At 53.0% G+C, this 27,530-nt stretch overlaps 2 protein-coding genes across 2 annotated transcripts; both read right to left on the bottom strand.

The window, feature by feature from the left end:
- Window positions 1–2,042: 2,042 nt before the first annotated feature.
- On the bottom strand, window positions 2,043–4,365 carry LOC109555098 (melanoma-associated antigen 10-like). The gene is made up of 4 exons (XM_070784998.1): window positions 4,344–4,365; window positions 3,659–3,734; window positions 3,446–3,507; window positions 2,043–3,371 (listed from the first exon to the last, which is right to left on the bottom strand). Exons 1-4 carry the CDS (start codon window positions 4,363–4,365, stop codon window positions 2,524–2,526), a joined length of 1,008 nt encoding a protein of 335 aa, XP_070641099.1. The 3' UTR covers window positions 2,043–2,523.
- An 18,502-nt stretch (window positions 4,366–22,867) lies between these two features.
- On the bottom strand, window positions 22,868–24,146 carry EOLA1 (endothelium and lymphocyte associated ASCH domain 1). Its single transcript, XM_019955416.2, has 2 exons — window positions 23,894–24,146; window positions 22,868–23,133 (listed from the first exon to the last, which is right to left on the bottom strand). Exons 1-2 carry the CDS (start codon window positions 24,144–24,146, stop codon window positions 22,868–22,870), a joined length of 519 nt encoding a protein of 172 aa, XP_019810975.2.
- Window positions 24,147–27,530: the final 3,384 nt, after the last annotated feature.

Here is a 27,530-nt window from a genome sequence, read left to right as displayed (position 1 = left end):
TTCTGTCTCAACTAAGCCATTTCTTTATGTGCTCTCCCACTTGTCGTGCTATGTTTCTAATAATAAACTTTGTGCCTGCATTTACAGTTTCTGCCTCTGTGATAAATGCATTTTTCACTGGAGGCAATGATCCATGAAACAATAGCTTTTGGCCTCTAGCTCTTGCTAGTCTGGTGGCTAGGATTCCGGGCTCTCATCCAGGCTACCCAGGTTCAATTCCTGGGCAGGGAATTAAGACGTCACTTCACTCAACCTCTCACTGCTGCCTCACGAGATCAGTGCCACTGGGAGGAGCCCAAGTCCTCACCTTGGCCCTGAATGGACGGCTCCTGGACAGAGCTTCCATCAGTCACTCAGGAAGGACCCTTTCCTGCTTCTTGGGACCTCAGCCCCATGGATGTGGCACCACCTTCCTCCAGAATATCTTTCCACTGCACCCCAGATATCAACACAAATGGGATGCTTTTTCCCCCAAAACGTACTATTGTTATTTATATGAAAAGTTTTTTTTTTTTTTCTGTCTTTGTATTTAAATTGGTGAGTTGATCATGTATTTATTCCCAAACTGTTGGAGGTTTACCTAGGATCCCATGTTCCCTGCAGGCAGCTTCCAGGAAGCAGAGGGAGAAGAGACGTGAACAAGGACCTGGAGTCTCTCGCCTGCCCTGCATTGTGCTCGGTGCTCAACAGACAGCAGCCGGTAGGTGTAGCTTGTGATGAAAATGATTCCCTTCGTGTGTTGAGGAGTTTTTGAGAAAGCCAAAGGTGCCTTGAACCTCCAACTGTTTCTAGTCACCCCTCTGTGCTGGCACTTTCAAATGCAAGATCTGATTTAGTTTCCAAGACTCTTGTGAACGTCAGGGAAGGGTCCCCCCAGCTCCCTCCAGTGCTCTTTCTGCCCTTCCCTCTGCAGTGATGCTGCCCACAGTCTCAGCGAGCTGAGGATGTGCCCCTGCCTCCTGATGCCAGACACAGTCTCCCCCAGGAGGCCCGGCTGCCTCCACACGATGGGACTTGCCTGAGCACCTGCAAGGTGCCCTTAGGCTCCGAGACAGCCATGAGCTTCATGAGGGCAGGTATCAGGCAAGCGACAGTGAGAGAACAAGGGCAGTGGGAGTTTTATTCATAAAATCTAGCTAGGATACGCACAATGCCGCACTTTTCACCTCCAAGGAGAATTCTGAGGTGTGTGAATTCAAGTTCAGTGCAGATTTTGCCACTGTGGTTTCCATAACCCATCCTCATCTATGGCTTTAGGGCCTGACCACCTGGATAAGTTCATCCATTAGGTTAAGTGCACAGCCACCAGTTTCAAAGAAGACACTCCATTAAAAGCCTACCAAAAGTTTGTGGGTGCTTAGCAGGACGTCTTCAACTATATTCTCCAAGACTGAGTAGATTGTGCAGCAAACCAAAGTCCACTCACCCCTCCCCACTTTGAACAATTTTGGTGTACTTAGATCAAGTAGCATAAATACGTGTCTAACTGTTCCTGACCATAGTGTAACTTCCCCTCCTGCCCCAGGAAATTTATCTAGGACAGAAGAGGATCTTCTAGTGTGTATGTCCCATTTCAGATTTTCTTCTCACCCATAAGACACTGTGTATAACTCTGGCTGCTGCCACCATCCACCCTCATCACAATCACCTCCCACAGAATGAACCCAGCTTCCCAAAGCCCCAAACCACCCTGGCCCAGGCACCGACACTCAAGTGCTCCTCCTGGACCCTGCTCCTGGTTGCCCTGTTCTGTGGAAATAGGGGATGTCTGTCCACCGTCCTCATGTGACTGCAGCTCTTAGATCATCGCTCTAGGTGTTGGGGTGTCCTGCTTCTAGTGTCCCCACTGCGAACACAGGGCCTTCCACAGAGCACAGGCTCCATGAAGGTCTGTGAAATAAATGAGCCTGAGCGGGGCACTTATTAAGTCAAATCAGGCTTTTTGTGCTTTCTTATATAATTACTTGAAAAACTCCAATCGAACAGAGATAGTTTAGCTGTATAAAATGACAGACAAGAAGTACAGAGGAACTCACCTCAAATACATTTTATTTCTTAATTCTTACTAAGTAGTATCATATTTCCAAAATAGTTATATTCCAAGTCCATGTAATCTTGTTCTGGATCACAAAATAAAATAAAGAGTTCACAATCACTTTTACAAAACAGCAAAACTCATGTTCTTGAACTGCGAGCACAAACACACTGTGATCAACGCTACTGACATAGTTGGACACTGAAGCTCGTTAGGCCTTCTATTACAAGGAATAACATTTGAAAAATTTCTAAAGGAAACAGAAGTGGATCTCCATGTCATTGTAGCGAACAGGAACCAAAGATGCTACACACCAGTTCCCCCAACTCTCCCAGCCATCACGACTGAGAAGGCTGAATGCTCCCTCTTCAAACACAGAGGGAAGGATCAGCCTCCCTTCCTATCCCCAGGACAAGCTGCTGGATGTGGGCCTGAAAGGAGCCTGGCTGCTGCTCTGGCTCAGGGCCCCTCTTCCCCCTCCCTCACACCTATGCCCACCGGGGTGGGAAGAACCTGGGACCCCTTCCATTGATCTTGCGCAGATAGTCCTTGACTTTCTGCTTGCTGGTCTCTGCATAGGCCCGGGGACCCCACAGGAACTCGTAACGAGCAGGGTGGCTGTAACGCACCTGCCGGTACTTCAGGTACCCCGCCCGCACCCACACTTGGGTCAGCAGCTCCTTGGGCTCCCCATAGATGCAGTGCTGTATCCCAGGAAATACCTCCATCTTGCTAAGTGCTCCCCAGACCTTCTCCTCACTGATCCGGTCCCCTGCTAGGATAATCAGGCTCAGGGCTGCCACCAGGAGGCCAGCCTTTGGTATGCTCTGCTCATCCCTCTGCATCTCATTGAGGGTGAGGCCCAGGACGGGGACCATGACATAGATGTGCTCTCTGTGGTCCACCTCTTTCATATCCAGGCCAAAGGAGAGCTGCAGGCAGTGTGTGGCTTTACGGAAGATCACTTGGAAGTGGGCCTGGTTATCCCTGAGGACTGTATTCAGCATTTCAGCCTGGAAAATCGGCTCCTTGGTGCCATACTTGAGGATCAGGAACTCCAGTAGTTGAGTCGTCATCCCATTCAGAGCCTGCATAAACAAGATCTCCGCATCTCCAATGGCAGAGGAAGATGAGACTGGAGGGAAGGAGGCCAGAGGGGTTGAGGCATCCTCTGCCTCAGCCCCCAGGAGCTGCGCCTCCACTGGGCCCTCGGCCTGGATTTGGCCCTGAAGGTCTTCCTCAGAAGTGCAGAGCTCATTTGTCGGGACCACAGGCATGATGACTGGGGTCTTGTGCCCAGTGTGGGTGTGGCAGGGGGAAAATGGAGACCACTGACCTGGGAAAGAGAGAGAGTGTAAATGGTCACTGTTTTGAAATGCGCCACGGGTGGCTCTGACTGAGTCCACTTACTGGTCTTCCTTGAGGGCTGCTCTTGAGCGTTACAGGGGCGCTCCTCCTTGGTGATCAGTCCTCTGTTAAGTGAGGAAGAGAAATTCTGGCTCAGGATTCAGCCAGTACAGCCTGAGCTTCTGGGGCTGACAAGGTGGGGGAATTAGGGCCTTTTGAGGTCCCCTCTGTTCTGGGATGGGGAGCCCCTGTGCACACTCAGGACACCCACCTCACCTTGACTGCTGGCACTCCTGTGACCTCAGAACACAGACCTCAGACCTCAGTCTTCTCCTCCTGGTTCCTGGAGCCCCTGTGAGACAAACGGAGGTGGCACCTCGGGGGTAGATTGTGGCACAGATCTAGGCCTTCTGTGCTGGTAGGAGGGGTTGACTCTGTGAGGTCCCCCCAGAACTGGGGTGGCTATTCCCATTGGGGCTCACGTGTAGTGCTCACTTTTCCACTGGAATGGCCTGGACCTTCCCCCTTTGGGGGCCTGCAAAGAAACTCAGAACAAGAGCCACATCTGGACAAAGTTTCGGGGGGCCTCATATGTGGCCACACCTGCCTAGGGCCTCCTGCAGGTCCTCGGCTGGGAAGATGCTGGGTCACCGCTCTTCACGTCCTACCTGGCCTCCCAGCACTGAACAGAGGGGTGGGCATCTGCTGAGTCCTCCCTCGGTATCCAGGGAGTCCAGCCTCTGAATACCTGAAGGCTCCGCCCTCCGCCCTCCACCAGAACACCTCACCTTAAGGCCCCTAAGAAAGAGGTGAATAAGCTGCTCACCCTGCTCTGGGGCCTCTAAGCCCAGCCGCCGCACCACCGCCTCCACACACCCCGGGCAAGAGCAAGGATCCTCCCTACCTTAGGTGCTAACAGCCTCAGTCCTTCCCCGCATGGAGCCTAGACTCCAGACAGAACCCGCGATTGTCCCGTCCGCCATGTTGGAACCCTGCCACATTCACCAAGTCCCCAGTCTCTCTGATACCCGCATGTCAGGAAGTCAGACAGGTTTAGTGTGCTCTTCTCACCACAAGGGCTCCCAGGGCCAACTACCGGGGTGGGATTCTGTGGGTTTCCGTCGGTCCTCACGCAGGGACCCCTCAGTCCTCCTTCAGGCACCTCACCTTGCGTCCAGTCAGGACCTGGGATTCTCGCCTCTCCCCAACGGAAGCCCCGGCCCCTTATACCAGGGCCCGTCTCTCCAAGACCCGGATGTCAGGAAGTCAGACCATGCCTGTTTCGCTCATTCTATCCCACGGACACCCTGGACTGATAATAAAGACGGACTACTCTGAGGTCTCCTCTGATTGTGGTCCACGATACCCTATTCCTCCCTCAGTGTCCTCACCTTGACTCCCGGTCGGACCTGGGCTCTGTCCTCTCCCTACCTGAGGCCCGGCTCCTCACACCAAGTCCCCAGTTTCTCTGAGACCTGCATGTGTGACAGGCTTAGTGTGCTCTTCTCACCACAAGGGCTCCCAAGGCCAACTACCGGGGCGGGATTCTGTGGGTTTCCGTCGGTCCTCACGCAGGGACCCCCTCAGTCCTCCTTCAGGCACCTCACCTTGCGTCCAGTCAGGACCTGGGATTCTCGCCTCTCCCCAACGGAAGCCCCGGCCCCTTATACCAGGGCCCGCCTCTCCAAGACCCGGATGTCAGGAAGTCAGACCATGCCTGTTTCGCTCATTCTATCCCACAGACACCCTGGACTGATAACAGAGACGGGCTTAGCACTCTGAGGTCTCCTCTGATTGTGGTCCACGATACCCTATTCCTCCCTCAGTGTCCTCAACTTGACACACCACAGGACCTGGGAATTGGCTCACCTGAGTCTCGGCCCCATATGCGAAGTCCCCAGTCTGAGACCCGGATGTCAGGAAGTCTGCCCCCCCCCTTTTTTTTTCCCTAATTTTATTTTATTTTTAAACTTTACATAATTGTATTAGTTTTGCCAAATATCAAAATGAATCCACCACAGGTATACATGTGTTCCCCATCCTGAACCCTCCTCCCTCCTCCCTCCCCATACCATCCCTCTGGGTCGTCCCAGTGCACTAGCCCCAAGCATCCAGTATCGTGCATCGAACCTGGACTGGCAACTCGTTTCTTACATGATATTTTACATGCTTCAATGCCATTCTCCCAAATCTTCCCACCCTCTCCCTCTCCCAGAGTCCATAAGACTATTCTATACATCAGTGTCTCTTTTGCTGTCTCGTACACCAGGTTATTGTTACCATCTTTCTAAATTCCATATATATGTGTTAGTATACTGTATTTATGTTTTTCCTTCTGGCTTACTTCACTCTGTATAATAGGCTCCAGTTTCATCCACCTCATTAGAACTGATTCAAATGTATTCTTTTTAATGGCTGAGTAATACTCCATTGTGTATATGTACCACAGCTTTCTTATCCATTCATCTGCTGATGGACATCTAGGTTGCTTCCATGTCCTGGCTATTATAAACAGTGCTGCGATGAACATTGGGGTACACGTGTCTCTTTCCCTTCTGGTTTCCTCAGTGTGTATGCCTAGCAGTGGGATTGCTGGATCATAAGGCAGTTCTATTTCCAGTTTTTTAAGGAATCTCCACACTGTTCTCCATAGTGGCTGTACTAGTTTGCATTCCCACCAACAGTGTAAGAGGGTTCCCTTTTCTCCACACCCTCTCCAGCATTTATTATTTGTAGACTTTTGGATCACAGCCATTCTGACTGGTGTGAAATGGTACCTCATAGTGGTTTTGATTTGCATTTCTCTGATAATGAGTGATGTTGAGCATCTTTTCATGTGTTTGTTAGCCATCTGTATGTCTTCTTTGGAGAAATGTCTATTTAGTTCTTTGGCCCATTTTTTGATTGGGTCATTTATTTTTCTGGAGTTGAGCTGTAGGAGTTGCTTGTCTATCACTTTCTAACACCATACACAAAAATAAACTCAAAATGGATTAAAGATCTAAACGTAAGACCAGAAACTATAAAACTCCTAGAGGAGAACATAGGCAAAACACTCTCCGACATACATCACAGTAGGATCCTCTATGACCCACCTCCCAGCATATTGGAAATAAAAGCAAAAATAAACAAATGGGACCTAATTAACCTTAAAAGCTTCTGCACATCAAAGGAAACTATCAGCAAGGTGAAAAGACAGCCTTCAGAATGGGAGAAAATAATAGCAAATGAAACAACCGACAAACAACTAATCTCAAAAATATACAAGCAACTCCTACAGCTCAACTCCAGAAGTCTGCCCCTTGTTTCAGGACCCCAGGCTGAGACCCGGATATCAGGAAGTGAGACCGAGCATGTTGGGCTCAACCTATCCCAGGGCCATGGTCCCCACAGACCTCCCTCAGGGTCCTCACCCAGATTCTTTCAGAACCTAAGATCCTCCCCTTCACCCTCTGAGGTCCCTCCTTTATATCAAGTCTCCAGTGTCTCTGCGACCTTATGCTCATGCCACCACCAGGGTCTCCCAGGGCTGACAGCAGGTGCCAGGACCTGTGGGGTTACCTGTGTCCTCCCTCAAGGCCCTCATCTTGAGCCCTGGCAGGTCCAGGGATGTCCCTATGTTGACCCGAAGCAGGACACTCACATCAAGGCCTTCACTGCCCTGAAACCCTGGGAGGAGACTGTGGACATGATATCACGGCTCCAAGCCCAGGGCTTCCCAAAGCTGAGATGATCCCACAGGGGTTCCTCAACCCTCTTTCTCTTTGTCACCTTGACTCCCAGCTCACCTAGGCACCACCCTCAGCTGCCAACTTTGCTCGCCTTAGAGCCAGCATCCCCCCAAGCCAGGACCCCTGAAAGGCAAGCAGGAGAGGGGGCTCGTTCCCACAAGCCTGTGGAGGTCTCCCAGGGCTAAAAGCAGTGACGACCTGTATGTCCTGCGCTCCCACGGCCCCCCTCATAGTTCTACCTTGACTCCTATCACAGCTGGGCTCCTTCACTCTGCTGACCTAAACCAAAGCTCTGTGACCCAGGCCCTCGTTTCTCTCCTCCCAGCGGGGTCGGTGACATCACATCTGGATGCCACACCCCATGGTCCTCCACGGCTGTCAGGAGGGCCAAACATGCATCCCTTGGGGACCCTCTGTCCTCACCTTGAGTCTCTCCAGGACGTGGGCCCCTCCCTCTGTCCACATGAGACTGTGCCCTCAGACCAACTCTGACTCCCTGAGTCACTGAGGAAGTGGTGGAAGAGGGGTGGCTTGGCCTGACAGCCCAGACTGGGGTCTCCAGGAGTCCCAGTAGGAGTGGAATTGTATTCTATGAGAACCTTTGTTCCGGGGTGACTGGACCCCTTCATCCTCATTCAGGAGGGGGACTCCTTAATACTTGAGAGAAGGCTGCAGTCCCAGGACAGATGCTGGATGGGGTGTTCCTGTGCCTGTGACAATGGGGGAGCACAGGAAACCACACATCTTCCCATGGGGGCCCCTCAGCTGTCACCATACTTCAAAAACATTTTGCATAAAATATTTGATTTTAGGTGAATAGGCTGAGTGATTTAGGTGATTTAGCATATTCCTTGGTTTGATGATTAGATAATATTACCTGTTGGTTGTTGTTCATTCACTCAATCGTGTCCGACTCTTTGCGATCCCATGGATTACAGCATGCCAGGCTTCCCTGTCCTTCACTATTTCCCAGAGCTTGATCAAACTCATGCCCATTGAATTGGTGATGCCATCCAACCATCTCATCCTCTGTCATCCCCTTCTCCTCCTGCCTTCAATCGTTCCCAGCATCAGAGTCTTTTCCAATGAGTTGGCTCTTCGCATCAAGTGGCCAACGTATTGGAGCTTCAACTTCAGCATCAGTCCTTCCAATGAATATTCAGGGTTGATTTCCTTTAGGATTGACTGATTTTATCTCCTTGCTGTCCAAGGGCCTCTCAAGAGTCTTCTCCAACACCACAGTTAGAAAGCATCAATTCATCAGTGCTCAGCTTTCTTTATACTCCAACTCTCACATCCATACACGAGTGCTGGAAAAGCCATAGCTTTGACTAGACGGACCTTTGTTGGCAAAGTGATGTCTCTGCTCTCAGTTGCTTCAATTAATCTGCCTTTGTGGCTGTCCTGGTGTTACCCCAGGGTATTTATACCTATGGTCTGGGGCCACCTCAACTTTGTGCAATGAAATGGATCCAAAGTTTAAAATCTTGTCTTCTTAGCCATCCCACTCTCTGCACCTATGCAGCCCAGAGCTTCTCCCTAACTTCCCCTCTGCTTCCCATCCCCTCCCCAAACACAAGAACCAGCTCTGCACAGTCTTCACTCTTCCCCAGAGCTTTCTCATGTTATGTTGTTTAGATATTGTTTATGACTATGTTTTACAAAATACTTTTAAAATGTAATTTTATTTTTATTTATTTTTGGCTATTCTGGGTCTTTGTTGCTGCCCGGGCTTTCCTCTAGTTGTGGAGAGCAGGTGCTACTGTCTTGTTGCGGTGCGAGAGCTTCTTATTGCAGTGGCTTCTCTTGTTGCGGAACTTGGGCTCTAGGCACTTGTGCTTCAGTAGCTGAGGCTCATGGGCTCTATAAAAGTTGCTCAGTCTTGTCTGACTCTTTGTGACCCCATCAGTTATACAGCCCATGGAATTCTCCAGCCAGAATACTGGAATAGGTAACCTTGCCCTTCTCCAGGGGATCTTCTCAACCCAGGAATCAAACCCAGATTCTTTACCAGCTGAGCCACAAGGGAAGCCCGAGAATACTGGAGTGGTTAGCCTATCCATTTTCCCATGGGATCTAAGGCACAGGCTCAATAGTTGCAGCACACTGGCTTAGTAACTCCACAGCATGTGAAATTGTCCCGGATCAGGGATCAAACCCGTATCTCCTGCATTGGCAGGCAGATTCTTTACCATTGAGCCACAAGGAAAGCCCAAGACTTTTTTTAGAACACTTTTCTATGAACACAAAAATAGAGAGATGGTACAGCAATTTTCCATTTACTTCCTGGCTCCAAACAAACATAGCCTCCTCTGTTATTAAGAACCCCACCAGACTGGTACATTCATTATAACTGAGGAACTTACACTGATATGTCATAATCATCCAGAGATTATAGTTTACACAAGGATTCCCTCTTGGCATTGTATATTCTATTGGTTTGGACAATTGTAAATGAAATTCCACTTTCTAGATGTACTAAAGTGTATCCTTTCACTGACTCAAGGATGTCTGGTTTGCATCCATGTTTTGACAATAATAAGTAAAGTTGCTAAAAACATTCATGTGTAGGTTTCTGTGTGGACATAAGTTCTCAAGTCTTTTGGGTAAAGACACATATGGTTGCTGGATCATACAGTAAGAGCATGTTTAGTTTTATAAGAAACTGCCAAGCTGTCTTCCAATGTGCCTGTGCCATTTTGTATTCCCACCAACAGTGAATTTGAGTTCTTGATGGTCCAAATCCTCAACAGTGTGATATTGTCCCAGGAGCAGAGTTTGGCTGTTCTAATAGGTGTGTGGATGCTCTGTGTGTTTCTGGGTGTGTGACATCATCAAGCGATATCTCAGGCCAACTGATCACTAGGGATCAAGCTGGGAAAGGCACAGCCAGAGTAAAGCATTTTAGAGTCCTACCCAAACCATCAGGAGACAGCTTTGGGCACATTATGTGAGCAGCTTCACATTCTCTGGACATAATTTCTATTCTGACTGCTTTCTAGAAGGAAAAACAGAAAACGAAATTGAAAATATTACAGAAAACAGCACGTTAGGATCAGAAATTGGTAACTCAGAGTATTTTACACATTGAAAGACTTTGTGTGAGAAGAATGGTTTCGAAGTAACAGGGTGGAGAGGAGACCCTGCTTTTCCAGGCTGTGCAGAGGAGATTTTGAACGAGGTTCCACACCCAAGGAAACTAGCACTTGGGAGAAGAGGCAGTAGGTCCAAGGCAGAAATGTTCTCTAGACATCCAGTGGGTCCCCCAGGAGGACCCTCTTTCTCAGAGCCTTGTGGAGGGGGTTTGGATCAGGATGGTCCACCTGGAGTAGGTCTTTATGCTCCTCCCCCTGACCATTTCCCACAGCCCAGAGTGTTTGCCCTGCCCTGTGCCAGGACCATAACCATCACCCTTGCTTGATCTAGACAGGTTATGCAATATTTAACAGTTCTGCCATGTGAGATGTACCATTCTCCATAAAAGATTTTCAGGGAGAAAAGGAAAACTACATCAATCAATGTGCATGAGGTTCAAAAGATATGTACTGGTTCAGAACCTTCACAATGTTGGGGAAGGTACATTTCAGACCTTCAGTTACAATAGCTACATCCACTGACCAAGCTTTTTACAGACAGGTCACATCAAATGGGAACTCACACCAGTGCATTCACCATGTACTGTTATGAGGCCCATTTTATAGGTGGAGAAATCCAAACTTTGACTGCCCATGATTTCATTGGGTTATCAGTAGCAGGATACGTATTCAAACTGAGCTTCATGTGGGTGCGAAGCCCCGTCTCCCTAGGGGCCTGAATTGTCTCCTTGACAGTCAAGGGGGATCCAGCTGTCCTCCCACCTGATGCCTCAGATCACATAATGGAGAAAACACAGGGAAGCCAGGCATCATTGCCCATGAGAGATTGATACAGGATTCTGCCCACGTGGCCTCCCCAGCACCATCAGGTCACCATCCCACCTGAAATGGACACAAGGGCCATGGAGGAGGGATAGGGTGTAGGACTGAGAGTGTGAGGATAGAGAAGGCTCCTGGATGTGGGGGTTGGAGGCACAGCCCACTGAAGACGGCTCTTATGTTCAGGCTACAGCTCTGCTCTCTCATTCCACTGCCCCCTCTCCTCCCTTCTCTCCAAGCTCCTGGGGATTCCAACTTCTCCTGCAGACTGGATGTCAGGCAGGGGGAAGCACAGTGATCATGGGTCTGGTGGACTCACTGCATCCACAGGGGAGTGAGTATCTATGCCCTTCAGGGCCGTGTGGACACACCTCCATCTAGGTACTGGAGCACACAGGACATGTTCTGTACATATACCTGGTATGTCCATATATAAGCTCATGTAATCTCCAGACATTTTACATATATGTCAGAAACACACCATACAGACATGTGAAATGTATTTCTCTCTATGAATGAGGATTAAACAGTGAAAATCATGGTACTCCAGTTGGTAATATTATCTAATCATCAAACCAAGGGTTCCCCTAACTCACCTGCTGTTGTTCACCCTCTCTTCTGCTAAAACATCTTTTCTACAAAAGGTTTCCTGAAATATGGTGACTGTTGAGGGGACCCCCATGAGAAGATGTGTGGTTCCCTGTGCTCCCCCATGGTCATGGGTGCCACAGCCCCCCATCAATCATCTTTGTTGGGACCACAGCCTTCTGTAAAGGGTCAAGGAGGACCCTCCAGTGAGGACAAGGGGGTCCAGTCACCCCAGAACAGAGGGTCCAATAGAATACAACTTCACATCTACTGGGACTCCTGGGGACCCGGGGCCAGCCTGTCAGACTGAGTCCCCCTGCCTGGCTTCCTCAGTGAACTCAGGGAGTCAGAATCTTGGTCTGTTGACAAGTCTCATGTGGATAGAGGGAGCGGCCCACATCCTGCAGAGACTCCAAGTGAGGACCAGAGAAGACTGAGGGTTCCCAGGGGATGCATGAGTGGCCCTCCTGACAGCCCTGGGGGACCAGGAGGCATAGGATCCAGATGTGACATCACTGATACCACTGGGAGTTGGGGAAGTGAGGGGCTGGGTCAAAGAGCTCGGGTTCAGGTCAGCAGAGTGAAGGAGCCCAGCTGTGCTAGGAGTCAATGTAGAACCCTGAGCAGAGCTCTGGGGCCCCAAGACATCCAGGTCGTCACTGCTTTTAGCCCTGGGAGACCCTGGTAGGGTTGTGGGAATGAGCCCCTAACTCTGGTTTCCCTCTCAGGTGTCCTGGCTCAAGATGGCCTGGGTCTCTAAGGGAAGCAAAATCAGGTGGGTAGAGGGCAGTGCCCAGACTAGCTGAGAGTCAAGGCGAAGAGCACAGGGAAAGCTGAGGGACTCCCAGGACATCACCTCAGCCCATGGCATCCTCAGCCACTAAGAAGCCATGGGCTTGGAGCCTTGATGTAATGTCCACAGACTCCTCCTGGGGCCTTAGGTCAATGAGTACCTTGGTGTGGGGGTCTGGTCTCTGCTGAGGACTTCGGCATCCCAGGACCTGCTGGGGCTCAGGATGAGGACCCAGAGGGAGAACACAGGTGACCCCACAGTTCCACGCCTCTACTGCCAGCCCTGGGCGTCCCTGGTGGTGGGATGAGCACTTCACAGGGTGTCCTGACTTCCACATCAGGGTCTCAAAGAGACTGGGGACCTAGGATAGGGGTGGGATCACATGTGGGCAGAGGGGAGGGTCCAGTTCCTCCAAGAAGTCAAAGGGAATACATTGACGGAGGGCTCAGGGGACCCTAGACCCCAATCTGAGGGGACCCCACAGATCCTCACTCCTACATTCAGCCCTGGGAGGTCTCGGTGTGGAATTAGCACTCTAGGCCTGTCCTCACTTTCTGACATCCGGGTCTCAGAGAGGGGACCTTGTGAGAACAGTGGGGCCTCAAAAGGGCGGATAGGCCAATCTCGGGTCCTGCCTGTAGTCCAGGCTCCATGTGAGGAAGGACTGAGGCTGTTAGACCCCAGGGCAGGGAGGGATCCTGGCCCTTGTAGTGGGTCTTGGAGGCCCCAGAGCAGGGTGTGCAGTCTATTCACCTCTGGCTTAGGGGCCTCGGGAGGTGAGGTGTTAGGTGGAGGGTGGAGGCTTCAGATCCTCAAGGATGAACTCCAGAGATCCCAAGACAGGACTGAGCAGATCCCCACCTCTGTGGTCAGTGTTAGCAGGCCAGGCGGGAGGTGAGGACCGAGCATCTCCCCAGCCTAGGACCCGCGGGCAGGTGACACCACATGTGGGGCCCCTCAGCACTTTCTGTCCAGGCTTGGGTCTTGTTCTGAGTTTCCCTGCAGGCCCCCAAAGGGGAGGCACCAGGCCGTGCCAGGAGAAAAGTGAGCACTATACGTAAGCCCCAATGGGGCGACCCACCCGAGATCTGGAGGGACCTCACAGAGTCCACCCCTCCTACCAGCACAGAAGGCGCAAGTCTGTGCCACAGTCTACCCTTGAGGTGCTCCCTCCATTTCTGTCACAGGAACTCCAGGAACCAGGAGGTGAAGGCTGAGGTCTATGGCCCATGTCCACAGGTCAGAGAAAAGAGGAGGTCCAGGCAGTGCCAGGAGTCAAGGTGAGGAGGGTGCCCTGAGTGTGCACCAGGGGCTCCCCATCCCAGCACAGAGGGGAGCCCACAAGGCCCTAATCCCCCCACCGTGTCAGCCCTGGAACCTCAAGCTTGGCTGGCTGCACCCTGGGGAGACACCTCACATCCTCCTTTGGGTAGCCATGGGTCAGGCCACTCAGGAGGAGCTCCTCTATGAGGCCCGAGAGCACCCCTTAAGAGGAGACCTGTAAGTGGCCTGAGTCAGGCCACCCAGGGGGGGTTTCTCAGCCGAGGCTGCTCACAACCAGCCTCTCCTGCAGTCTCGTGGTCTGCCTCTGTCCCCCTGCCTCACTCCTGTCTGTGGTTTGACTCCAGTCATCATGCCTAGAATGCATGAACTCCGCCAGCCTGAGAGAGATTTTCAGGATCCAAGAGAGAATGAGGGTCTGATGGAGGCACAGTGCATTTGGGGTGAGGAGGAAGAGGAGATGAAGGTGGAGCAGATGGAGGAGCAGGGGAAGAAAGGAGATGCAGCTTACTCCTCCTCCTGTCTCCCAGTCTGGGGAACCCTGGAGGAGGTGGCTGCTGCTGCCACAGTCAGTTTCCCGCAGAGCCCTCTGGGTGTCTGCCCCTCTCCCACTGCAATGGCTGCCACTCTGGGGAGCCAATCTGAAGACCATGGCCTCAGCAGGCAAGAAGAAATACCAAGCACCTCGCATGACCACGAAGATGCCAAGTCTTTGCTCCCAGATGCACTACGGGTGAAGAAGAATGAGTTGGTGAAATTCCTGCCTAGCAGGTATCTCATGAAGGAGCCAATCACAAAGGGCAGAAGTGCTGAGTAGTGTCCTCAGAGATTACCAAGACCCCTTCCTGGTGGTCCTTGGTCAAGCTGCAGAGTACTTGCAGCTGGTCTTTGGTTTGGAGGTGAAGGAGGTGGACCCCAGTGAGCACACCTATATCCTGGTCCCCACCCTGAGCCTCACCCTCAATGAGATGCCGAGGGATGGGCAGGGGTTGCCCAAACCCGGCCTTCTGGTGGCGATCCTGTGCTTGATCGCTGTGGAGGACGACCATGCCCCTGAGGAGATATGGAGAACACTCAGGAGGATGGGGGTGTGTCCCCGGAGGGAGCACTACATCTTTGCGGACCCTAGGGAACTGCTGACACAAGTGTGGGTGCGGGAGGGGTACCTGGAGTACCAGCAGGTGCCTGATGGCAACCCTGGTTGCTATGAGTTCCTGTGGGGTCCCTGGGCCTACTCAGAGATCAGTAAGTTTAAAGTCCTGTAGTATCTGGATAAAGTCTGTTGAAGGGGTCCCAGCTCCTTTCACCCTCTCTTCAGAGGCTACAAGGGAGGAAGAAAGGGGACTCTGAGCCAGAGGGGCAACCAGGCTCCTCCGGGCCCACGTCCAACACCTTGTCCTAGGGGGCAGGAAAGGAGGCTGATCCTTCCCTCTGTGATTGAAGAGGGAGCGGTCAGCCTTCTCAGCAGTGAGAGCCGGGCCCTTTGGGAGAACCCAGTATGTGGCATCTTTGTGTTCCTGTTCTCTACAATGACATGGAGACGCATCTCTCTTTTCTTTAGGAATTTTTCAAATGTTATTCCTTTTTAATAGAAGACAATGCATCCCAGTATGTAACTGTGTCAGTGATGTAGATCACAGTGTGCTTGTACTTAGCCAGTTCAAGAACAAAAGTTTTGCTGTTTTGTAAAAGAGATTGGGAACGCTTCCATTTTATTTCATAGTCCTGCGCAAGATGATATGGAATTAGAATGATTTTGGAAATCTGAACTTATTTAGCAGTGATATAGTTAGTGGAAGATTTAGAAAATAAAAAGGGATAGTAGTGAATTCTTGCTGCTTATACTTTTTGTGTGTCATTTTGTACAGCTAAGGGATCTCTGTTTATTTGGATTTACCTGGGTTATCTAGATCAGATCAGATCAGTCGCTCAGTCGTGTCCGACTCTTTGTGACCCCATGAATCACAGCACGCCAGACCTCCCTGTCCATCACCAACTCCCGGAGTTCACTGAGACTCACGTCCATCGATTCAGTGATGCCATCCAGCCATCTCATCCTCTGTCGTCCCCTTCTCCTCTTGTCCCCAATCCCTCCAAGCTTCAGTATCCTATCATTTTGCCTTTTCATGCTGTTCATGGGGTTCTCAAGGCAAGAATACTGAAGTGGTTTGCCATTCCCTTCTCCAGTGGACCACATTCTGTCAGATCTCTCCACCATGACCGGCCCATCTTGGGTTGCCCCACGGGCATGGCTTAGTTTCATTGAGTTAGACAAGGCTGTGGTCCTAGTGTGATTATATTGACTAGTTTTCTGTGAGTATGGTTTCAGTGTGTCTGCCCTCTGATGCCCTCTTGCAACACCTACTGTCTTACTTGGGTTTCTCTTACCTTGGGTGTGGGGTATCTCTTCACTGCTGCTCCAGCAAAGCGCAGCCATTGCTTCTTACCTTGGACGAGGGGTATCTCCTTACCGCCGCCCTTCCTGACCTTCAACGTGGGATAGCTCCTCTAGGCCCTCCTGTGCCCACGCAGCCACGGCTCCTTGGACGTGGGGTTGGTCCTCCTGGCCACTGCCCCTGGCCACAGGCGTAGGGTTGCTCCTCCTGGCCGCTGCCCCTGGCCTCAGGCTTAGGGCCATGGGGTATCTCCTCCTGGCCGCCGCCCCTGACCTCGGACGCAGGGTAACTCCTCTTGGCCGCCACCCTTCGGGCATGGGGTCCTCCCAGCTTCTGCCCCTGACCTCGGTTAGCGCGCCCGTCGCAGCCGCCTGCGCTTTAGGAAGTAGCAATTAATCTGAGTTAAGCAGCCCCCTCCTCATTGGTTCGTTTATTCTGAAGACCTTTATGGAGTCTCTGCTCCGTGAAAGGCCCTATGTTAGCAGTGGGGACACTGGGAGAAGCAGGACAGCCCCACACCTGGAGCGATGGTCTAGGAGCCACAGTCACGTGAAGTATGTCATGGGGGTGAGGGGAAACTCTGAAATGGGACATTACTGTGAGGTGTCCTTTTGGATCTTGGATTAACCCCAGAGAGATCTGTTTCTGAGGCAGGATGGAAGGGGTCTGGCTCTTGTTGCACTGCTGCTGACCACAGGGACGGAGTAGTAGAAGTACCCCCTATATCTGCTAGGAATCATACAGAACTCCGGTCACACTCCCTTGAAGTGATGCCCAGAAATCCATGGGCTGACCCTTTCTTTCCTGGTCCTGGGGATCCAGAACGCAAGGTGTTAATTAGCTTTTAATTATCTTGATTGTAATTGGCCATCATAATAAAAGATTCTACCATTGTTGGGGCTGCAGTGATGGAAAGTAGGGGTTTGGGTTAAGACCAGCTGGGACACAGGCAAAGAGTGGTTCTTGCTTCCATTTCCTGGAGCAGCTTGTATCATGCTGGAACACTCCTCCACACCCAAATTTAACAGGTCCTCCAACTGGAAATGGGACTTGCTCAAATGATGAAGAATCTTCTTGCATTGGCAGAGACCTGGGTTCGATCCCTGGGTAGGAAAGATCCCCCTGGAGAAGGGCATGGCAACTCACTCCAGTATTCTTGTCTGGAGAATCCCCATAGACAGAGGAGCCTGGAAACCTACAGTCACTGGAGTTGCAGAGTCAGACAGAACTGAGCAACTAACACTATGGTCCATTATGGTCTAGCTGGAAAAATTACTGTGTTTTATTTATAAATCATACTGTTTGGCTGATTAGCTATTCCACATCCTATTGAGGTACCTATCCTCTGACATGCCCTGGACCACAAAGCAGTCAACCACATCCCACAGTGGAGAGTGGAAGAGTGTCTGGGGGCAACAATGTGAGAGATTCCTGCCCTGCCATCATAGTGCAAACAGCTGCCAGGCCCTGCGAGCTCTGTCCTGTCTCTCAGGCCCATGCTGCAGCCCAACACACAGGGCTCTTCACACCCACTCGCCTCCCAGATGAAGAACTGAGGCCACGGGCCTTGGGCATCTTCCCAGGACCACATGCTAGTGAGGGTTGGGGTGGGCTCAGAACCCTAGTCTCAATTCCTCTGGAGCCCCCGCCCTTCCCGTCCACCCCAGTCCACGGCCCGACCTTCCCACTTCTCCTGCCTTCCTCTTCTCAGTGCTACATGATGCCTCTGAGGTGACAAAAAGCAGCCTGCGGAAGGAAGGGGATGAGGCAAATCAGAAGCACTGTGGGGCTGCTCTGGGGTTTGCTGAGAACTGACTCTGCCAGGGGCCTGTGTCTCTGTCCAGTCCCAGCACCTCCCACGTGAGGGCAGCGCCCTGTCCCTGCTGCTGCCATGGGGCCTCCTGCCCAACTGAACCTGCCAGGGTGACCAGCTCCTCACTGAGCAGGAGGGAGGAGGGCCTGACTGTATGGTCCCAGTGCCCAATGGGATAAGGCCCCTACAAGAGCGTCCTCTGATATGGGAAGGAAGGTAACACAGGCAGACCCCTGAGGCTCCAGGTCTCCCCAGCCGCAGTGAGGGAGGGGAACATCTGGAGGGCCTTTGGGCTGGGGACGCCAAGCACAGGGGCAGGAAAGCCAGGCTGAGAAAGGCAGGCCTTAGACGTCATGAGGGCTTGTGTGTACATAACACAAGTGTCCTGAGCCACAGCTGACAAAGGCGCCTTGGTGCCATGCAAACCCACTGCCAGGGCCTGGGTGGTGCCTGGAGGAGGGGAACCAGAAAAGGGAGCTCCCTCAGGACCCAGGGGGTGAGGAGGGACCCTGAATTGGGGTAGTGGGGTCAGGAAAGGCCACCTAGCCAGGCTGCCCACAGATGCCACGGCCTTCGGTCCCCTTTCAGAGGAGCCACCAGTGGGCCCCACCGATGTTCACAGCCTCCAGGGTTGTGTCCTAATCCGAGGAATCAACCTGAAGGAATGCTTTGTCAACCTATTTAGAAGAAGAAAGGCCATGGAGAAGCCCGAGTCGAGGCCTGAAGCTCATCCAGGCCACCAGTCCTTAGGCAGAAAGGCCCCTGGGAGAGCTTCTTTCATACTCTCTTAGCTCTCCCCTTTCAGACACCAGGCAGTGGCCCTGCTAGTGGCAGAACTGGGAGATAGTGCCCTATGGTCCTTGCACATGGGCCTTTCCAAGGTGCTGGTCTGATCCCTACATGGTGATTTTGAAGAACAGTGGCCCACAAAGGCCAGAGAGCATGCACCTCTAAACCCACTGCTCTACTGTCCATGTGCAGTGAAGACCGGTGACTCTTATTCAGGTTTCATCCAGTCCCACACCCCGACTCTCATCCATTTTCAAATACAGGTAATTGGGGGTTTCCTTTGGTCACATCTAGCTCAACAAGTCAGACTTGTCCCTGGGAGTGAGTATGGATAAAGGAGGCCCCTTCAAAAGTGCCTAACCTGTCAGCCAACAAAATCATTCATTGTACCTGCCATCTGGGTAAGGGAGAACGGGTCCATAGTGATGGTGGGGACAGGGGCAGGGGTGGAGAAGATCAGAGCTGGCCTCGAAGAAGACCAGTGAAGTTCTTGTTTACAACAGAACAGGCTATATGTTGAGCCCCCAATCAAGTCCTTCAAAGGGCAAGTACCCACAGATACCCAAGTTGGACGTGGGAGGCCAGGACCAGGGGTAGCAGAAGCCCAACTACCCCACTGACAAAAGAAAACATGACTTTTGAGGAAGTCTCCAGGGAGGCTGAATCTGAGGCTCTGGGAAGGGGATGGGAGAAGCACATACAGGCGTTCCCAAAGTGAGCACTCTAGGGCTACGAGAGTGGTCTCTATGGGAAGAAATGGAAACTGAAGACAACAGCCTGTGATCTGCAGTGGGATGAGGTCTGGGGTTGGGCAGAACTCAGAAGGGTGCAAGCTCAGCAGAGCGCCAGAGTACCCTCCCACACGGCGTCCTGAAAAGTCTGTGACTCAGGTGCTTGGGGGAAAGTCAAGTGGAACATGAGGTCGTTTCCACTGTGCTTGGGCACAGCCCTGCACTGGGGAGAGCTCTACCTGGGTGGCAGTGGGGGCAGGACAATATAACTCTGACTTTGGGGCCATCTGAGTGGGGCCTACCAACCAGCAGCACCAGCCAGAAGAGACCAAAGCCAGAAAAGGGGGAAGGATGGGGGGCCACCAACTCAGGCTAGGCCAATCAGCCCACTATGGACCCCATCTTCTGGGAGGGACAGTCGCCAGGGGCCCATCTGACCCCTGGGGTCTCTTTTGGTGGAAGCTGACCTAGAACTCGCCAGAACTTTAGCAGAAGCCATCCACAGGCCTGTACCTTGCTAGTGAGGGGAATGGAGCCAAGAGCACGTTTGCCAACCCATCCAGGGCCTGGCCACAGATGGGAGCCTTTGTAGGCAACCTGAAACATACTTTTCCGTACTTTCAGACAAGAGACAAGCTGGGAATCACATCTCCATCCCCGTCCCCCCCTCCCCCACACTGGGCCAGGGCTGCCTCTCCACATCACCTCTGTGACATCATGAAAAATTAAGGAAGCCGACCATTTAATTGGCTGCCTGGCCCACAATACAGATTCTAGAATCTCCAAACAGTATTTATTGGGCACCGCAACCCTGGTCTGAGGCCCTTCTGCCCTGAGCGTTCACTGCTTTGGTATTGCAGTGAATGTTCCTGAGCTAGACTGTCTCCGTGGCTAGTCAGAGTTCAGACGAGGCACGTGCAGCTCCAGTGGCCCCATCAACTGATGGGGAGCCCACAGCAGGGGACCTCCCTGATTCCTCCCTGGATGCAAATGTGGAGTCAGGGGAGGTCTTGGTGAAGCAGGGTGACCAAACTGAGAGCCCAAATCCGGGCTCCCAAGACAACCTGACCCCACAGGGCCCGAACCCAGAAACAGCCAATGAGGAAGAGAACAACACCGTCCTTGGGCTGTCCTCCCCCAGGAAGCTCTGGAGGATCATGGGGGATGCGGCCTTCACCTCTGGGCGCTGGAATGATGAGGGAGACATGGTGGTCATCGAGACAGATCTCTTCCACACGGAGGTCCTCCAGTACAGAGGCACGGACAGGATCTTCAACACAGACAGCATCAAGAGTATCATCTGTGAACTGAACCTGTATGGGTTCAGTAAAATCCACCTTTTGGGTCGCTCTGCAGGGAAGAACAGGATGATCATGATGTAGAAAGCCCTTCTGGGGAGACTAGACTAGACGAGCTGAGCGCTGGATGGGTTTCACTTCCCAGGAGAAGGTTTTTCTAGTGAGAGGGTGGTTAAACAAAGAGGAGAAAGCAGGGCCTGTCTTATTCCATTATCCACTTAGACAGGATCCACAGGTGTGACACCAGGTCCCGAGGGGCCACTTGATGTCAGGGAGGGCCAGTAACACCTCAAGCGAGGCCAGCCCCAAGGAAGCTGTGGAGAGCACACATGCTAGGGCCTCATAACCTGCCAGGAATGAAGAGACTTTGTCTCTATGGTTAGGCAAGGCTGGGATGGAGGTAGAGTGGAGGGCGGCGGGGAAGGGCTCTTCTCCCACACGATGGCTAAAATCTTTCCTTTCAGATTCATTGCAACCCCAACTTTCAAAGAGACAAGCCTCTCCTCCTGTAGAACATCCAGAAGAAAGTCGACCCCAGAACAACTGCTCAGCCCGCCAATGGAGCAACAACCACCCCAAAGAGAAAGAAGTGAGCGATGGTGACCAGACGCTCCCCTCCATTCCATCACAATGAGTCCACACAAGAGGCTGATAAGAAAGTTCAGAATGGAACCCCAACTGCTCATGGAAGCCCCAGCCAGCACTCACATGTGTTCTCTGGCCTTTGGTCTATGGGCAGTGTAGCCGGGTGGGCTGAGGCAAACCATCTCCCCAGTGAACAGGGCGGCCCCAGTGGAGAGGGTACATCCAGCAATGGCACGTCTGTACTCCTGGCTACTGCTGGAAGGGACAGCATAGGGGAACTGCCCAAGAGCTCCCCAGAGTATCCAGGTTATGGTTCGGTGATGACTCTGTACAACACCTGTTACCCCATCCTGATGGCGGCCCTTTTAGTCATGGCCCCAAATGAGGCCCTTGAGGTGGCGGAGAAGCAGGAAGAGTCCTCAGATTACAAGTGTGCCGTCTGTGAGCAGTTCAAGGACAATCCCAATCCCTGAGCTGCCAGGTCCCTAGGGACACACAAAAGCACTCTCGTAATAAAAAATCTATTTCTGGCTCTAATAAGGTACAGCAAAACTTCACGGGAGTAAATAAAGAATTGAAAGAGAGCTGCAAGGCTGTGTTCTTTCAGTTTGTCCATGCTATTCCACACGGCACTGGATGAGCCAGATGAGGCTGGAAGCCCACTCCCCAGGCAGGCTTTGGTCCAGTCCATGTGGTCCCTTTTCATCTGGAGCAGCAGCATTTCACACACAGCCAAGGGTGCATGCAGCTCATGAGCGATGAGGCCAGCCCAGCTCAGGCTTGTCCTTGGGCCTTGGGTGCCCCTCAGCAGGGGGCTCAACCAGGCTCCTGACCTTGGGGGTGTCACCTTCTATGAGTCATGCACCTGAAGAAGAAGGGGCTCCTCCTGGGTTCCCTGATGATGCCACAAGTTTCTGATCAGCAGCTGAGCATCTCCAGCTCCCGATCCAAGGGTGGCTCCCTGGAAAGCAGGGTCACCTCACCTGCCAAGGGCCTTGCAAACACATGACCCCAAAGACAAGTACAAGGTTTCCCCAAGGTGAACACCAGCCCTTATCGCTCTGCCCTCACAGGTGTATTTAGGAGCCTATCTTTGGACACAGAGCGGCCAGGCACTGTGTTCAACACATACACTTTGTTAGCCAAGGGACACTTTACAGCAGGGCAAGGGTCACCTGCAAGGACAAACTACGGCTTGTTTCTGGGCCTGTGGGCCTCTCTGCCTGACAGAGGCCTCGCCAGCTGTTGATGCTCAGCCCAGCCCCCAGCCTTCCCCCATCACCCCTGGACACTGTTTGAAACAAAACAGACAGGGAAAAACACTAACCGGTTTCCTAACAACACATTTCTCTCAAATGCCCAGACCCAGCAGGGCCAAAACGAGTGGCAACGTCATCTTTTCGTAAAGCTCAAAGCCCTGGAGGCTCTCACTGAGTCCAGAGCAGCACAGCATGAGGGAAGTCCTGGCCCCAGACCCCACACCAAGTGGGCAGTGCAACCCAGGGTGGGGCTGATTCAGACTGAACCAGATGGGCACGTCCAGGGCCTGGTGGCGACTGGATGGTGTCACCATGAGCTGGTCTCCTTCCTCTCAAGAGCCCAGTCTGGACAGGCCTCCTGACCAAAGGGGATCAGGTGCTTGGGGATGTACACCTGGAAGATGTCCTTTCCGGCCCACCCCGGGATGGGCTGCAGCAGCCAGTGGGGGTTGGTGAGCACAGTCAGGTACTTCTGTCCCAGGGCTGGTAGCAGGGCTTGATTCTCCAGCTCCTTCACCTCGTCATGACCTATGTTTTCTGGGCACAGCAAAGTGTCCCTAATGTCCACCAGAACTGTGTGCAAAGACAGGACACAGAAAGACAACAAGGTGATTCAAAGTCATGCCTGCTAGAGAGTAAGACCATATCACAGAGAGGAACCAGGGTGAACTGGGTCCTCTGGCTAAGCATTTCAGATGGGATCAGCTCAGCAAAGGGAATTTGGGGTGAGGCCAAGTGAGAGAGACAGCCAAATGAAATGGAGAGTGCTCCACGAACCCACCAGGACATGGGCAACTCTCAGTCTGCCCACTGCAGGCTGCAGGGACAGAGCAGAAGGGCCCCAGTGGGGAGCCTGTGGACATCAGGTCCCCAAGCGATTCACCAACAGACAGGTGTTGCTGTGCGGCCTCACCCCTGGGGAGTCAGGGGACCTGCTCAGGCCTGGCTGCAGGCAGTGGGGTTGGGGAACCCAGGCTGGGTGCTATGGTGCCTCTTATGGTCTCTGCTGGGCACACAGATACACATGGGAACACACACAGACATACGTATATTCACAGAGATGAGTGCCATGTGCAGACCTGGACCCACCTCTGCCTCTCAGAGCACAAATGGAGATTGAGGACCAGAGTGGTGGTCAGGCACCTGGGGCCACTATTTCCCAGCCCAGGAACCCTTGCTGCCCCTCTGAAGAAACCCCAGCCCCATCCCCCACCCCTCCACCCCCCCACCCCCCCACCAAACGGTTCAACAGAAAACAAACAAGCACAACCCAGCTGAGATCCAGGGCAGCACCAGGGGCCATGCAGGCAGCACGGGACAGGGAATCAGTTGCCCGTGATCACTCCATGGCCAAACTTGTCCCCATCCAGCAGCAAGGCCTGGATCTGGGTGGGGCTCATCCCCAGCCTCTGCTCCAGCAGCTCCCGCCAGGATGCATCCTCCCAGTCCCGGTGTGCGATGTGGACTGCCAGGGTACAGTGTCGGTGGCCGCATAGCGTGGGCTGCCAACACATCTCCAGGATCTTGACACTGTTTAAGACGAAACCTGCGGAAGGCTGTTGGAAGGACAGACAGCTGAACTTCATCTCCCCAGGCTCCCACAGCCTCATGTGGCTGTGGAAACATAGAACCACAAAGGCCAGGAGCCTGACACACAGGCCTCCAAGCTCAGAGCCCTGGGCCAGACATCAGCCTCATGTGTCCGAGCATCCTCCAAGCCTGCTGACACAGAGGAGAGGGTCACAGAGGGCTGGCTCCTTCGATCCATCTCCACATGGTCTGCTGACAGTGGGTGGTGACCCAGAGGACCCATCCATCACATGCAGTCTGTTGGGAGGTCAGAAAGGAGGGCAGGACAGTGGGAGAGAGGCACAAGGTGAGTTCCAAGACAGAGGGACTCAAAACCCTGGGAGCACTGAGGAGGGAGGGTGGGTCCCCTGGCTTCACAGCCCAGTGGCCAGGCTCTGGTCCTCTTCCAGCACAGAGAGGCACAGTCCTGAGCTTGGCTTCCCTCACTCCCAGCCCCCACCTCACCCCTCAGCTCCCCAGCCCCCAACCCTGCCCACGCACTGCAGATATCCCACTCAGCCCAGGGCTACTGAACACAGATCCATGTTAACCAATCTGGCCTTGGCCCTGGGTCCGCCCTGGACCTCAGATGGCCCTGCCACGTGTCTTCCCCACACCTCTGGGAGCCATCTTCCTCCCAGCCTTTCCCACACCATGGCCTCCACTGTCAGCAGATGCCCCGGCCCCTGCCCAGAGCTAGAGAAAGAATGAAGGAGAGCAGGAACTAATGGGACAGGCACGCTCCATGTCCTTGCCAGGGCCTGGGACAGTGCCATGCAGGGGTCACAGAATTCAAACCTCAAATAACCTGCTAGGTTACAGTCACCTTGTTCAATGGCTGAGGAGGCCCAAGGGACAGAGAGATAGCCTGTGAATGCAGGGGATCTGACCACATGCACCTCCATCCTCACTTCTATCCCTGTACCTAGAGGAGGGTCACTGTTTACTGGACAAGGGGCAGGCAGAGGAGCAGAGCCACAGGCCTGAACCTCAGCAGGGTTTCATCACTTCGCAGGGAGCCTCCATTTCCATGTGGCTGTGAGGACGGGGGAAAGTCCCAGAGGAACCCAGCCTAGAGCCTCCTGGGCCTTCCCTTCCCCAAGCACAGCAGAGCCACAGTTCTCACAGGCCCACGAAGCCCCATGTGATCTGGCTCCTGCCCTGGCGGCCTGCTCTCCTCGCCCCTGGATTCATCCCCAGTAGCTATAAAGGCCATCCTTCCATCCTTGGAACATTCCAGTGTGTTCCTACTTCAGAGCCTTTGTAGGGTGTGAGGAAAACATTGCATCCCCTCAGATTCAGGTGCTGGAGTCTCAATCCCAAGTACCTCGGTGTGACCTTATAGACAAAGGAAAGGTCTTCACAGAGCTGATGGAGGTCAAGTGATCTCATTAGGATGGACCCTCCTCTAACAAGATGGCTGTCCCCATACAAAGGACACATTTAGAGACAGACAGGCACACAGGAGAACTGGGGTGAAGAGGAAGGTGGAGCTCTTCCAGCCCAGACACACCCACCTTGGCCAGCAATGCTCCCGGAAGTGATGGGGGAGAGATGGGACAGACTCTCACCACAGCCCTCACGAGAGCCAATGTCAGTTGACACCTCAGCTTCAGCTGCCGGTCTCCTGAACCAACATGGTTCATAGTTTGAGCCACCTGGCCTGTGCGATCCTGACACAACTGCCGGAAAATGAAGACAGAGGGTCAGCTCTGTCCAGACATCTGTCGGCAGTGCAAAGAAGGGAGTGGGGGGATGACTTTTACACTCCCAGCACCTCGGGCACACTCCTCCACGTCTGCACAACTTCATGTGTCTGTTTTCAACCTTACACGGTGTCTGTTTATACCTCCCAGTGTCGGGGGTCCCACAAGTTACTTATACTTTCCTCCTGATAGAAGGGAAGGGAAAAATTCTGCCAATACAACTACTCGATGTGACCACACACTCACTGACTGAAGGGCCATGAAGGAGGAGGCCTGGGGCACAGGGCACACACCCGAGGTGCTAACACATGCCAGCAAACGGCCTTCTGCAAAGGCTTCCCCGTGTCCACTCCCCCAACCACAGGCAAGGGTTCCATGTCCTCACGCACTGGCTGGCCGAGAGCATCATCATCCCACTGAACCTTTCCCCACCTGCTGGGTGACAAAGGGTCACCTTATTCACTGGGTCTGGGTCTGTTACCAGGGAGCCTGGTACCCCTGGGGCTTGGCCACTACTATGTCTTCTACTGGGGTATGTGACTGGATCCCAATTTCTGCCATTCGGTTTCTCAGCCAACCCAACCCCTTCCTCCTGGGTGCCACTGAGTCTCAGCTGTGTGGGTGGGATCCCTGAGCAAGAAGGGGCTGCAAGCATTCCTACCTACCAAAGCAGAGAGTGCCTGCTTGGTGGCCAGAGGAGAAAACACTCTTCTTCCTGCTTGTCTGGGTGTCTTAACCTGCACAAGGAGGAGAGGAACAGGGACAAAAGCACCTGTGTCCTGCTTCCAATGTTTTGGACACCAAGTCACCACAGTCTTCTCCTAGGCAGGCACCTGAGACCACAGGGATCCAGGAGGGCCCAACTGATGTGAAACACACATGCAGGTTCCCTCAGGGTGGGTTCTGGTCATCACAGCAGCTGGCCTGTCCTCACGGGGCTGGGACAGGGACTCCATGATGCCTCAGCGCACAGCACAGAAACCCATCCCCCAGGGGTGATAGTGATTTACAGCCCAGGAGACACCACAGGGAACAAGAAAAAATGACTCCTCCCCTCACACTGCCACTCTGGAAGGATCCAGGGACCACCACAGTCAGTCAGTTGCTCTCCATGAACTTGTGGTTGGGCCCCACCGGGAGGGGAACCACGAACAAGCAGCCAAACCCTGCAAGGTCAGGGCCTGGTGGGGGTGGCTCGCAGGGGGCAGGTGGGGCTTGTGTGAGGTCACAGCCCAGGGCAGAGCAGTTCTGCCCCTAGACCACTGGCTCCTTTTTCCCTGACAACCTACTGTTCTCCTTCCAGGCACGACTGTAATATCCCTTTCTCCGTCTGCCCGAGTATTAGGTGCTTTCATCTGGGAGCTCTGGGGCACCCTGCATCTTCCTGCTGTCTCCTTTCTCCCCTTCTTCCTCCAAGGCTGTGGCTGCTGTATGCAAGTCTGGACCCCCAAGGGTCACCAAGTATCATGAAGGCAAGGTTGGTGTCTCACTGTTTCCTGTTAGCCGGGTACTCACACAGCTGTTGCCATGGGAATGTTGAGTCGGAGCAGTGCTTTCTCTTCCAGCATGCAGCCTGCTCTCTCCTTGCAAAAGCCTTCCGGACATGAGTTGAGGGGAAGAGGCTGCCTCCTGGATTTGAGGCCTCAGCACTGCGGGGACCTGAGCGATCACCACACCCAACTCCCTCGTGCTGGT

The sequence above is a fragment of the Bos indicus genome, chromosome X (assembly GCF_029378745.1).
Source record: "Bos indicus isolate NIAB-ARS_2022 breed Sahiwal x Tharparkar chromosome X, NIAB-ARS_B.indTharparkar_mat_pri_1.0, whole genome shotgun sequence".
Lineage (NCBI taxonomy): Eukaryota > Metazoa > Chordata > Mammalia > Artiodactyla > Bovidae > Bos > Bos indicus.
The sequence above is the reverse complement of the archived record's forward strand: the minus strand, read 5'-3'. Positions and strand labels throughout refer to the sequence as shown.